General features: G+C 47.0%; 4 protein-coding genes across 4 annotated transcripts; 2 read left to right on the forward strand and 2 right to left on the reverse strand.

Moving 5' to 3' along the window:
- Positions 1–485: 485 nt before the first annotated feature.
- rho1 (Rho family GTPase RHO1) lies at positions 486–1,465 on the reverse strand (the record flags this gene model as incomplete). Its single annotated transcript, XM_043275700.1, has 5 exons — positions 486–638; positions 700–834; positions 948–1,145; positions 1,300–1,327; positions 1,398–1,465. The coding sequence occupies 5 exons, from the start codon at positions 1,463–1,465 to the stop codon at positions 486–488; spliced, it is 582 nt and encodes a 193-aa protein (XP_043132281.1).
- Positions 1,466–3,957: 2,492 nt separating this feature from the next.
- Positions 3,958–5,088, forward strand: ACHE_11162S (mitochondrial 54S ribosomal protein uL24m; the record flags this gene model as incomplete). The annotated part of the gene is made up of 2 exons (XM_043275701.1): positions 3,958–4,374; positions 4,453–5,088. 2 exons carry the CDS (start codon positions 3,958–3,960, stop codon positions 5,086–5,088), a joined length of 1,053 nt encoding a protein of 350 aa, XP_043132282.1.
- A 386-nt stretch (positions 5,089–5,474) lies between these two features.
- On the forward strand, positions 5,475–7,082 carry rtt106 (putative negative regulator of DNA transposition (Rtt106); the record flags this gene model as incomplete). Its single annotated transcript, XM_043275702.1, has 4 exons — positions 5,475–5,589; positions 5,661–6,029; positions 6,101–6,457; positions 6,520–7,082. 4 exons carry the CDS (start codon positions 5,475–5,477, stop codon positions 7,080–7,082), a joined length of 1,404 nt encoding a protein of 467 aa, XP_043132283.1.
- A 1,242-nt stretch (positions 7,083–8,324) lies between these two features.
- ACHE_11164A (uncharacterized protein) lies at positions 8,325–8,720 on the reverse strand (the record flags this gene model as incomplete). Its single annotated transcript, XM_043275703.1, has 1 exon — positions 8,325–8,720. One exon carries the CDS (start codon positions 8,718–8,720, stop codon positions 8,325–8,327), a length of 396 nt encoding a protein of 131 aa, XP_043132284.1.
- Between the last annotated feature and the right edge of the window lie 4,675 nt (positions 8,721–13,395).

Here is a 13,395-nt window from a genome sequence, read left to right on the forward strand (position 1 = left end):
CCTGTTCGAACCGCATCATGCGAGGATTCAATGGCCTTGTTCTCTTCTTTCTCTTTTTCCCTCCTCCCCATGCTCTTTCTTGCTTTGCCGTTCTGCCAGCGACGGGCGTTTTGCCATGGGTGTCCGAGTCATCCGGAGGATGCGCGCTATTCGAGGAGCTGAGGAAAAGTAGAAAAAAAAAAAGAATCCCACATGGTTATGAAGACAACGCCTCCCTAGACAAATCTGCAAAATAAGAAATTCAACCAACTGCACAACCAGATAATAATCCCATAAAGCTCATGTGCCCGTGACTGAACATTATCGACACTTCAGGCACACATTAAGACACACCAACGGAGAACCCCCTTCTGAAAAAAAATGAAATAAGAAAAGAAATTAGAAACAGAACAAAAGAAAAAAGAAAAACAAATATTTGAAACGCTCATCCGGTTGATATAATCTCCGCAGCATTAAACGACCTTGTAAAAGGAGACAGCACTAATTTACAGGATAGCGCACTTCTTCTTGCTCTTGCTCGTCTTGGTCAGAAGAGCAGCGCGAGTGGCCGCTTCGAAGACCTCACGGACACCCTCGTTGGTACGAGCAGAGCACTCGAGGTACTTGTAGGCGCCGATCTTCTTGCGGACTTCCTCACCCTGGATTAAAGAAATGGCATCAGTGAAAAGCTCATCCAGAATAAGAGGTGAATCAACATACCTGTTCGGGAGAGACGGGCTTCTGGGAGGTCTTGGTGAGTTCTTCAATGGTCTTGGGGTCGTGACGAAGATCCATCTTGCAGCCAACAAGGATGATGGGAAGGCCCTGGCAGAAGTGAAGAACCTCGGAAATCCACTAGACAAGAGTCAGTCGTATGCCTTCAAGACCAAGCCGCTGTCGCTTCTTGTGTATCGACACGGGCGTTCTCATTTCCACCTCTCAAATAACCTAGGGGCGACAGAACGCACCTTCTCCTGGACATTGTCGAGCGAGTCTGGCGAGTCGACGGCGAAACAAATCAAGATGACGTGGGAGTCGGGGTAAGACAGAGGACGGAGACGGTCATAATCTTCTTGACCAGCAGTATCCCAAAGGGCGAGTTCAACGTGCTTGCCGTCAACTTCGACATCGGCGACATAGTTCTCGAAGACGGTGGGGACGTAGACCTGTACAAGTGTATCGGGTCAGTCTGGGGTTGCACGAGGATGGTATAGGCCGAGGGAAATCGATTCAGTGGGATCAATTCATAGGAGTCACAATGGATCGTAATGGGAATCTAGGAAGGAGAGAATTTCAAGCGATCACGAAGGGCAAACTAACCTCAGGGAAGGTACCCTTGGAGAAGACACTGTTGGCGAACACCCGGTCAGCCTTGTTCAAGCGCTGTTAAGCACAGAAAAGGGAGAGAAGCAACTTACATCAACAAACAAGTCTTACCACAGGCACCATCACCAACGATGACAAGCTTACGACGGATCTCGGCCATCTTGTAGACAGAAGAATCTCAGAGTCAGCGAATGACGGGATATCAGGAGGTAGCAAAAAAGCGGAAGACGAATGTCGTCGATCACGAAGATTGGGGGGTACTAGAAGGCAAAAAAAAAAAAAAAAGAGAGCCACAGAGAGCGAGAGACAGAAAAGATAAACACAGAGAAAGGTTGCGTGTAGATGTTTGTTGAAGCAGTAGTAGAGGTAGGAGCTTCAGGATGGATGATGGAAGAAGAGAGGTTTGGCTGGAGAAAAAGGGACAAGTCAGGCGCCCGGGCGAAAAAGGGCTATCACTTACGGTGCTGGAGGGAGTAGGCGCAACGGGCGCGGTCTGACAGTGATTGGATTAGAAGAAAAGGGTAAAAAGTAAATTCACGAGAACCCAAAAGGCGGATTCAAACAATGACAGAGGAAGATGAGTTTGATGGAAAAGAGATGGAAAAAAGAAGAGTTGTAAGGGAAAAGGAAGAAGAAAGAGAGGAGAGAGATGGTGATGGATATGGTTGGTTGGCTGTTCTCTATCTTTTTCTCCTCCAATTCCAATTCCAATGGCTCAGGTGAGTCGCTGAGGCTCTGGTAGCCTGTTGCCTTAGTAAGGGTCACTATGTATAGTCGGTTACAGTACACCGACTTTACTTGTAGTTGTTTTGTACGGGAGTCCAGAGTGCTTACTATCAGGATTCTTATTCTTATTCCTTTTGACTCAACTACGAGTACAATATAACCCCTTTCCATTCTGCACGAGCAGTTGTCTTTCACAGCCTGCTCCTGCTATGTGGCTCAGATAAATTCAATTCAACCCTCTACTGGCATGTGTATGGTAATAGTACGGTCATGATCACCTCACATGCAATGATTTTCGTTCCGACGTATCGTCGTGACGTACCTGTATTTTTAAGCCACCGTGGCTGGAGAACTTTCCCAATTGAGATGAGGCGGTGAGACTTCGGTATCTTTGAAACAGAACAGACACTCCAAAAGAAGACAGGAACCGACCAGAACCATTGATTATTTGGTTCCGGATTTCTTTTTTCTGTTCTTCTTTGGTGCTTGATTGCTTGTAAAAACTGGGGGGATGACATAGTACAATGCCCCTTTAATAAGAATAGACGACGTGACTCCACCCTTTCGATTCTCTCAGTCTCAGGAGAAATTACGGGATTACTAGCCCGTATTGTTACTAGTACAGGAACGAAGCACAGCCACGGACAGAGCCACAGTCCACCCTGCGGAGCAGTCGTTAAGCTAACCTTGTTCTTCTTCCTGGTCTTCTACTTCATACAAGAGGCTCCTATAGAGAGATTCCAGGAATCAAGCAATTAAAATTGCCCATTATTCCACCATATGATGGTATCACGGTAGGGCCGAAACATAGGATACCCCGTCATTATCCGTCGTGACTCGCCACGCAAAGCACCGTTATTTGCTTTTCCCGTTTGTCCAGACTCACCGGCGTTACAAGTACTTGCTTAGCACTGACCATCGGATTATCCGCTTGGGGGGTGGACTACAAGTCATTTGAAGCATATCGTACTGGGATCCAAAGTACTCCGTACTTTACATTGCGGACTTCTGACCGTTTCTAAGCTTCGTTTACCCCCATTCCTATGCAAATGAGAGCAATCTACTTGTGCCAGCTGTCTGTCTGTGCCTACGGCCTTTCCGGGAGCTGCGGCAGATGCCATGGAGTGACCGATAACAACGCATCACTGGTGTTACATACGCTACCCGGTTTGCAGTTTCTTGCAGCATTTACGTACCGCAACAGTCCCCAACTGGACTGTTTTGGGCCTTGATTCTCTCTTTAGGGGAATACAATAGGAAAGGAAGGAAAACAGCGATGGTGCTAGTACTTTCACACATGATCTGCTGCAAATCCCCGAAAGCATCACCACACAGCTTGCTGGTACTTTGTTTGGTGGGCCATATCTATGCGACGGCCTGATGACCACTGAGGCATTTCTTTTGAAAAGGGCTGGTAATGTCTGCTGATGTTTTGCTTCCTCGCACCTTTCAGCCAGGATAGTAGTCTCGAGGTAGGACGCTCCTACATAGATATCCGTGATAACCAGGATCTTCGAACGATGGGTCCGACCAGCAAGTGCCGCTTTTAAGAGCAACATCCGGAAATGGTCCATAAAATAATCTCGTTTGGGACAAGTTCATTTACTCCAGCTGAAGGTTTCAATTGTCACTCTGCATATTCGAGCCCTAGTATCTGGCCTCTTTGACGGAAATTTATATATCCAATTCATCAAATCATGATCCTACGGACACTTAGTACACAGGCAGGTTATTATCTTGAGTACGCTGGAGAATAGCGTACAGCTTCTAAAGAGAAGAACCTCACGTAGTTCTGGGAAGATAGAATAAACACTGTGATTGGCTGTCATTCAAATCACGTGACTGATTAATTTTCCAGCCGAAACACTTCCGCATAGCCCTCCAGCGGACGACTCGACGGGATCCCTCTCGGCCACATCAGCCAAGATGCAGAGAGTCATTCGAAGGACGGCACTGGCGCGGAACCAGGCACAACGGAAGGCAATCCGTGCCGCCAAAGAGGCCGAACGCGAAGAATTGAACGATTCCCTGAGACAACGGTTCGCCTACCAGCGCATAGAACTCGATGCCATTCGCGCCGAAAGACAACGTCGTCGAGAGGATTGGATGCGGGGACCTCTGGCGCCGAAGCGGGATTCTGGACCTGAAGGCAAGAGCTTTGGTGCTCTGAGCCCGCAGGCTATGAACCCGCCTGTGATTCCGAAGCACCTCCGCAGGAAATACATCAATATTGCTCCCGGAGACCGGGTGTGTGTTATGAAGGGGAAGGACAAGGGCAAGATCAACGAGGTTGTTCGTGTTGATCCGGCAAATGAGACGGTCATGGTGAAGGACACTAATATGGTATGTCTTTTTTTTCCCCGGTTGGCGGTTTCCCCGCGTTGCAATTGACGATATTTCTTACAATTGAACTCTCTACAGGCCGATGTGACTTTTCCACCCTGGTTAAACGAACAGTACGGACACAAGAGTCCCGTCCACTCGATTAACCTGCCCGTTGCCCTCGACGATGTCAAACTTGTGGTTGCTCTCGACGATCCGGTCACTGGTAACACTCGGGATGTCCTTGTCGAACATGTCTATGGAGGAGAACCGCTCCTTGAGCGACCGTACGGCACCGACACCCCCCGACACACACGGTACATTGCAGGCGAGGACATCGAGATTCCCTGGCCCCGCAGTGATCCCGCGGAGCAGAAGGATGAGGAGTGGGACACCCTGCGGATGGAAGTTGAGACACCTACCTGGGTGCCGTCGTTACACAACCCGCCATTCCCCTCGAGCGTCCTTGATGAGATTCGGAACAAGTTCTCTAAGTACCGGACACGGCACGATCCCGAGTGGGTTGAGCAGAAGAAGCTGGAGGACTACAAGAAGGAATATCTTCAAAGCAGGTCTTTGTTGACACCAAAGGGTGAACTGATTGCCATGCTGCGGGCGAAGAGTGCAGAGAGGACACAAGCACAAAAGGATGCCGATGGCAATGTGATCATGGATGAGCAGACGGCCGGGTTTATCGAAAAATTCATGAAGGAGAAGGCCAAATCTTCGGCTTAGATTTTACGGGATGCTTAATGTGCTGTCAAATATCTATTTCCCTTTTTTCTTTCTCTTCTTGTTATGTATAAAACTGTATTGTAGCATAGGATGTGAATGGATAAAATGACGAATTTACTCTCTACTTCTCTGAGGATCCATTAAACAGTTTTACTCCGAATTTCGTATATCTGATTCGTCTATTCACCCCTGGCATAAGTGAAAACAAACAGTCAGTTACTGTGCTTTCCCGGCTGGCGATAGGGCCCGGAGGAAGATCCCAAGTCTCCCATCCGCCCCGATTTTCTTAACCTACCTTTCTCCATCCACCTTCCAAACCGCCCAGTCCCCCCTCCTTTGTTCTGATATATATTTATTTATTTATCGAGGGCTGTGGCTTTCTAAAAATGGCATTCGCAAGTATCAATCGACAGCCTGTGAACAAGAAGCTCAGCATCCCGGTGATCGAAGAGGCATTCGCCGCGGAACCGCTTCTCAAGGAACGGGTCTACGACGCGATCGGTGCGTACAATTATTCCTCTAAGAAAAGGAAGAAATTTCCAGACTAACAATCGCCTTCTTCTGATTTATAGAAACGGTCCCACAACAAAAACCAATATTCGAAGACATTGCTAGATACACCACCAGTCTGCTGGCCAGGAATGCGAACATCCAACTCCAACATCACACCGTCCCCATCGACACGAAAACAACGAGCAACGATGACGGCCCAGCCGCGAAGAAACGCAAGCTGCAAAATGGCGATGCGCCGGGAACTGCTGCGCAGTCAACTCTTGACTTGAAAACAGAGTCGTTGCTTCAGTTCTATATGCCGGATATTTCGTTTGCTATTCCGCAGAGGAAGAAGTTGACGCTGGAGTTCACTGGTGGACGTAGGTTCCTTCGCACGAGGAACCAGACGTCAAAGGAGGTGGAGTTTGGGGTGCCTATGGATAAAATTCGTGAGTTTCTTTGCTGCCCCTAGTTTAGGGTTCTTGGTGGATACGGTGCTAATATGATGATCTGAGAATAGAACACGTTCTCTGTCTTCCTGTACCGGAGAAGAACCAAAAGCAATGCAACTTCTGCATCATTCCCCAGTATGGCGATGGGATCAATCCGCCTCCCGAAGGCGAGTCTGCCTCCGAAGCCATGGTGTTCACGGTCAACGATGGACCGCCCAAAGCTGCATACTCAGGGACAGGACAGCCAGTCACCATTGGCGAGGGTGATACAGCCGAAAAGCTGATTCGATGGATACTAAACGACAATTTGTCGCAGACCAAAGTAATAGGGCCAGATGAGAGGGAATTCGTCAGCGCCACGCCGGAGGCACACCGCAAGGGAGAGAAAGCCTATCATGTTAAGGCATTCCGTGGTAGCAAGGAGGGTAAGTTGCCAGATCTCAATATTGAATTGAAAAGAGTAAGCTTATTTAGGGTACGCGCATAGGCTACCTCTTCTTCTTATCTACTGGCATCCTCTTTGGTTTCAAAAAGCCTTTGCTCTTCTTCGCCTTTGAAAACATCGACTCGATTTCTTACACATCCGTTCTCCAACGAACTTTCAACCTCAATATCGTCGCTCGTCCTACCACCAGCGACGAAACCCAAGAACTCGAATTCTCAATGGTCGACCAAGCAGACTTCTCGGGCATCGACACATACATTAAAACACATGGCCTCCAGGACGCCAGTCTTGCCGAAGCTCGCCGTGCAAAACGCTATAACGTCAACAATGTGAAAACGGAGAATGGCGCTAAAGCCGGTGATGCCGCTGCTGCCGATGGTGAAGGAGAAGAAAGCGAGCTACAAAAGGCACAGCGGGAACTTGAAGACCAGGAGGATGAGGATGAAGAGGACTATGACCCTGGCAGTGATGCGGATAGCGATGGAAGTGGCTCTAGTAGTGAGGAAAGTGAGAGCGAAGGCGAAGAGGGTGAGGGTGATGATGAAGATCTGGTGGCTGGTGAATTGGGGAGTGAGGCTGAGGATGTTCCGGAGGATGAATTGTAATTAGGGGTACTATCAACACAGCTGCGAATGAGAAATGAAAAGCCGCAACCCTTGGCGGTTGATGTACTCTACTAGAATATCAGAACAACTGGAGGTTCATCGCTCAGCAGCATCAGTGCTGCTGCTAACAAACAACCGCCACTATTTTATACAACTCGCACTCCCTAATCTATGGCCGTCTCTTCCATCCTCAATATGTCTACCACAGAAGATAAGCCACTCCCCCAAATAGACATCTTTTTGCTGCCCCCAATTTCACAGCGCCACCCGCGGACACCCTCAAAGAAAAGCTCACACCGAACGACACCATCTTCTTTTGCGGCGGCGTGGAAATCGTCATAATATACCCCCCTCACTCGTCGTCAAATATATATTTCACGTCACCATCAACGAAGCAAAACCCATGAAATTCATTGGGCGAGATTACGCAGACCCTATTAACCCCCCAAATATATGCTTGTACACATATGGTCCGATAGAGCGGGATATCGATGACTATGGGAGTTCGTTTGATACATATATATTTATGGATTTTGTGGAAGGACAGGATTTGGATCGGCTTGGTGGGGGGGGCGGAGTTGATAAGGATACGAAGGAGCGTGTTGCTGGGCAGTTGAAGAGGTATCTTGCTGAGTCGCGTGAGATTAGGCATTGTGACGCGGGTCATATTGGGTCAGTTGATGGATGGCATGTTGTTGATCCAGCTTTGGCATATCATTCTGACAGAGGCAAGAGATGTATTCTGTCTGCGATAGCCGTACTTATATTGATAAATAACTGCATTAGTTATCAGGACTATTCGCCTCCGAAGAAGCATTCAACAACGCCCTCATAGACGCATATCAATCAAAACGTCCCAAGGTCTCAGTTCAGGAGCTTTCTAAAGGGCATGCTCTCCCAACACCAGCATCGAAGTGTGTTACTCATAGAGACCTATGCCTGGCTGACATCAAAGTCAAAGATGGAAATGCTACTGATGTATTGGACTAGGAGTTCAGTGGATGGTATCCCGAGTACTTGGAATTTCGAGAGTTCTTCATACACGGCGATGGCAGAACGACTGGACGGATTACATGGTGCAAGCTTTTAAGCCTTATTATACTGAGTATAGGGCTTAACAGTTTTTGAATGAGGTGTTATGGTAGAATGATGCTCTTTGTAATTGCCATTTTTCTGCATCATCTTTTCCAAATAGACACGTTCTCCGATCTAATCACGCATTGCCCTTGGAACTCACAACAGTCAAACTAGCTTCCTCGCCCCAGCCAAAACCTCATCAATCCAATTAACACAATTCCTCACAGGCGGATTCGGGTTCGCCTCCATCAACGCCCTCACATCATGCGGCGGTGGACAACTCCTCGCAATATCCTCGAACCTCGCAAGCTGCGCCCTCGGCAACCGGAACAGAAAAGCAGCGCCTTTGTATTCCGAGATCTTGTCGAACCGGTACGCGGGTTTCGAGTCGTAGTCCATTCCCAATCCAACGGTTCCTGTGACGTGGTAGAACCGGCCGGCGCCTTGGTCTTTGTTTTCTGCGGGAACTAGGGCGATGGCTTCGTGGTCTATGCTCGAGGATTGGGAGAAGAAGACGCGGTAGACGTTGTAGGTTGTTGTGCCTGCGGACATGGTAGCCATGGTTTCGGTTTGGGGGTTTCGAGGAGCTTGATGGTTCTTTTGTATGGGAGTTTATGAAGAATAGGTAGCGCTGAAATGTGTCTCCTCGAGAGCAAATGAAATGTAGCAGATTATAAGCTGCTGAGAGCAATCAGTGAATGAAGGACTACTCTGATTCATATATGCACCTACGATGCAAGTTTGACCAGGCTTGCTTCGTATTGCGAATGTCATGGCCAATGATGGTTGAGTAGGGCCTCACTTGCTGATTGTATGAAACAGAATTACATGCAGCATAGCAAACAGGACTAGTTGCCAAGCTATCTTGTTTTAATATCTTGTAAGGTTTAAAAGTTGGTTGTTACAGACTGGCGCATAGATTTATAAACTAGCATGCTTGTCTTTGGTTGCATATGCCGTATTGGTGCTTAGGATGAAATTTATAGGATGAAATATCCAACAACAGCCTTTTCGGACATCGTATGTTGGATGCGAGGCAAAACTCTTCTTAGTATAAATTATTGCTTTTATTGTGTAAAATCTTCTTTTCTATCTCTATTATAATAGAATTTATGAGCTGGAGCCTATGTCCTCGTTCTGATCAAGAGTTTCCTGATCCTCTCTGTAGCATTGCCATACAGGATCCTGGCTTGTTCGGGTTTTCTTGTATGCTGTCTTTTGCTAGGTATTCTTGTAGTATGTGGGAGGACGATGGGATGGGGTTTTCACAAGAGCCGCTTGAGCAATATAGTGAAGGGTGCATATAAAGCAAAGTACGAAGTACTAATGTGTGAGTGAGTGATTTGCCTTGCTCAAAAATGAAGAACCAATTCAATGTCATGGACCATCAAGGCATGCTCTCCCATTCATCCATACATGTCTTGATTCCGGAAATAATCACGCTCTTTTCTTTGCGTCTTCTCGAGCGGTTCATCTTCCAGTCGCATCTCCTCATACTATTGTCTAAAATGAGGTGAAGACCGCTGATCATTGAAATACTGCCGCATATCTTTCTTATATCCGTGTATAAAACCCCAAACGGGAGTGAAGAGGTTGAAGTCATGTTACGAGTCAAGATTGAGAAGCCGAGTTAGCAACCAGAAGCATCTGCTCTGCTGAGGCGATTCAAGAGACGTGCTGCATTTAGTCGTCTTGGTTCTTCAAGAAATAGCAGCGCTGAGCCCGTCTCTGAACGCAGCAATAAGATCCTAGCTTAATTCGTCACGAGACTGCAGTAGTCCAGGCGGAATCAATAGCATAGCTTCTGGGGCCGTGGAAGCCAATTCCCACTCGATAACATATGTAATATTGTAGCTATTGTCGACGTATATATTGTTGACGCTCAAATCGAGATGGCAGAGTGGGAAGGACTCTGGCTTGGTCTTTGGAGGGTCCAGTCTCTGCACGATATCCTGCAGAGAGTCGCCTGCAATAACGTAATCCAGCCGAATATCTGAAGAATCAAGCTTATTCTCAACAGCCATAAAGTCACTCCAAAGATAAATACCTGGCGATACTGAGCGCTAGACTTATAGTCATCACGATGGGGAACGGGAGCGACAAAGCAATGTTGCGATAATGGTAAAGCCTCTGCGTGTTCTTCAAAACGCATTCATCAGGCTGTCATAGAACTCAATTTTTTGTACCTAATTTGTTTACTCTAGTAGTGAGAAAGGAAGTGAGAGCGAAGGCGAAGACGGTGAGCTATGATTGCAACCGTCTTCATCCACCGACTCATAACGTCTTCGCGTATGGAGCCAGTACAGCTTCACCCATCTGGTTCCCCCAGGAGCTGAATCTCCCCATTTTCATCAACCTCCAGGTTGAGATGGCCCTCCATTACGTGATAATCTTCGATGGTCGTATTCATAAATTCGGTCACGTGGAAGGTGGCTTCTTCGTAGTTAACGCTATCGCCCGTGCGAACTCTGGTCGTATCATATATCCCGGATCTTCTCGGTCAATATCTTTCGTTGTTGCATAGGGCTATGAAAAGTTCCTACCTGATGTAACAAACATCCATCCTGGCTCTTTGGGCACCTTCAGTATAAATCCGTTCCACCAAAACCCGCTCCCCCACGTCCTTTGCTGTGCAACGGTACCAGATCAACGGCTCATGCTAATGTGATCGTCACCCAGGGAAATTGGGACGGTTCATGCATCGACCTCGGACATGATTATCTATATCTATTGTTCTTTTTCTACTGGTATATATCCATATAGACGCGGACACGGTGACTTGGACAAGTGATTGTTTGAGGAGAGAATTGCACTAGTAAGAGAAGCTCTAGTATCCTTCTACAATATCTAACAGGGAAGATGCATTTTCCTATATATAGCAACATCATTACTGGAAACAGTCTTATTATTATTCCAATATATCTCATGGCAGTTAACCATGTGCTACACTTAAGTCTTAGCCAGAGGGCAAAGAAAGCTGAAGACAAAAACCAGCAGGGAACAAGAGGTATTCATACTGGAGGCAGAAGGCGCTAGTGGTAAGCGAGAGTACTGTTATTCATTCCAGCAATAGCTTTCTCATAAGGTGTGATACTTGGAGAATGACGCAAATGAAGACTCGTGGGTGCTGGACTCGGTTGTATCATTCCTGAAAGCAAGCTCCAGACCATAGTTTGTTGCCAATTGTATGTTTCATGACTCTCGTAGCTTGTTATAAGACTGAATTCCAAAATTGACCTCGAGTTTTGGGCTGACGTGCGGACACTCTAAAGAAAAGAATCGATCCATTACTAACCGTAACCATAGTCACTTGCACTGGGCTATGAGGGAGTAGAGGAAGAACCTCAGTTTGAGAGACTGCGAGAAGCAAGCAAAGTTCATTTCGAATATAATGGATATATGAATGCTATAGCTCGAAGCTTGCTTACTTAGATTCACGGGCGAGTCGTTACTATTCAGAGTAGGGTTCTTTATCACGTGACACGTTAGTTCAGGAGACACGCACCGACCATCAGCCATCAATTCAAATGGTTGACTGAGAAAAGAGTAAAAATTGATCATTTTGTTGTCAATTATTCCAAATGGAAATCAAATATACAGAGCATTATGTGGTTTCTAGAAATACTTTATTCGGTTGTTGGAGAAAGCACTGACAATACGGTATTGTGATACGGTCACATACGGGTAATGTCTGGTAACCGGGGGCACTCGTCTGGTTGGCCGCCCTGGGCACGTCAGCCACAACCGCTGAGTCGACCAGTTTTAGCTGCAGAAAGGAAGCGATGTCTTTCTGAATTGTACAGCTTCAATTGGGTCACTGATGCCAAGTACCTTTTTGTAATCGGATAGATAGATTTAAAGCTCAGGAAGGAAGATGCAGCCGGGTCGCCAACTATTATTGATTGGCAAATCAATGGACGGAAGGCGGCAACTCCCTGGTATAAATCCGATACGATACATTCCACAGGTCAGACAGATCTAACCCAGTTCTCTCTCTCCTTTATGCAGGATGAATTGGATTATTAGTCACCATAGTAACAGATCATCTGATGATTCTGTCTATTGCTTGCGGAATATATTCTCGTTCGGACAGGTAGGTATATATAATTCCTCTTCCTCCTTGTATGTCGATGTTAGGATGTTCTTGGATGTATCTTGAGAATACGGTACGATACAATAAATACATCGACCGGGCTAGACGCCTCTAGTGCCCGGCGCTGAGCCGTTCGTGGCCCGACAAGCAAGCGCCCAACTGTCCTTGTTAGTGCCTCCCGCCAACTATATTAAAAACTATCAAGAAGGGAGGTCTGTCCTCCGGCTGGGAATTGCTAGTAGGTGATAGTGGAAGGTATCGTCACGTTCGGTAATGGCTTTGTATCATACATAGTAATACATCGTATGTAAGATTCAGCCTTTCTCCCTGGAATCGTTCCCCCAATCCCGATCCAGTTCCTCCTGTTCTCCGTATTCTCTTGTTCTTTCTATCCAAACTCCATTCTCCATATTCCAAACTCTTTCTACATCTTTCTTCACCTCTTCTTCCTTTTCACCCTCTCTTCCTTTTTCCGCCCCCTCATCCTACCTTTCTTTCTCTTTCAATCCGCGGCACATCAATCAACTGCCCAGTGCGCCTTATCGTACTGCCACGCAGTTGGTTAGTCCCGGAAGAAGAGGCTTGGACATTTTTTTTTTAGCCCTTTTCCTATTACCTTTTCCTTCTTTCCCCCTTCTCCTCCTTCAAAAGTCTCCGTATTGGGTGGTGTGTCGGGTTTCTTTGAATCCTTCCATTGTCCCTTCAACCGACCAGGCGATTCTTTCGCGTCCGTCTACTCCGTTCTCCGTTCCCGTACCCGTCCCTGTCAACTTCCTCTCCCCCCCCCCCCCCCCAAAGAACGGATTAAGTCATCTTCCTCACTTCAACTCAATCGCCCTTTGTTCTCCATTATTGCCCGGTCGCCGTTTTGTACGATTTCAACGGCCTTTCAGGCTCGGTTCGATTGAAGAAAAGGGGGAACAACCGAGTTTCTTGGATGAGTAGTTAGCTGGATTAGCTGGACAACAAGCCGTGTCAAGAGAGGAACGTTTGGGATCCATGTGAGTATTCTGGTTATCTCTCCCACTCGCGCTCGAACGACCGTCGTTCTATCAACCTTTCGTGTCAATATGATTTTAGCTGACATTTTTCAAGTTAGCAGTCAATCCATCCCGCGCGTGTAATAATCCCGTCGATCGAGTT

Source organism: Aspergillus chevalieri, chromosome 1 (genome assembly GCF_016861735.1).
Source record: "Aspergillus chevalieri M1 DNA, chromosome 1, nearly complete sequence".
In the NCBI taxonomy this organism is placed as follows: domain Eukaryota; kingdom Fungi; phylum Ascomycota; class Eurotiomycetes; order Eurotiales; family Aspergillaceae; genus Aspergillus; species Aspergillus chevalieri.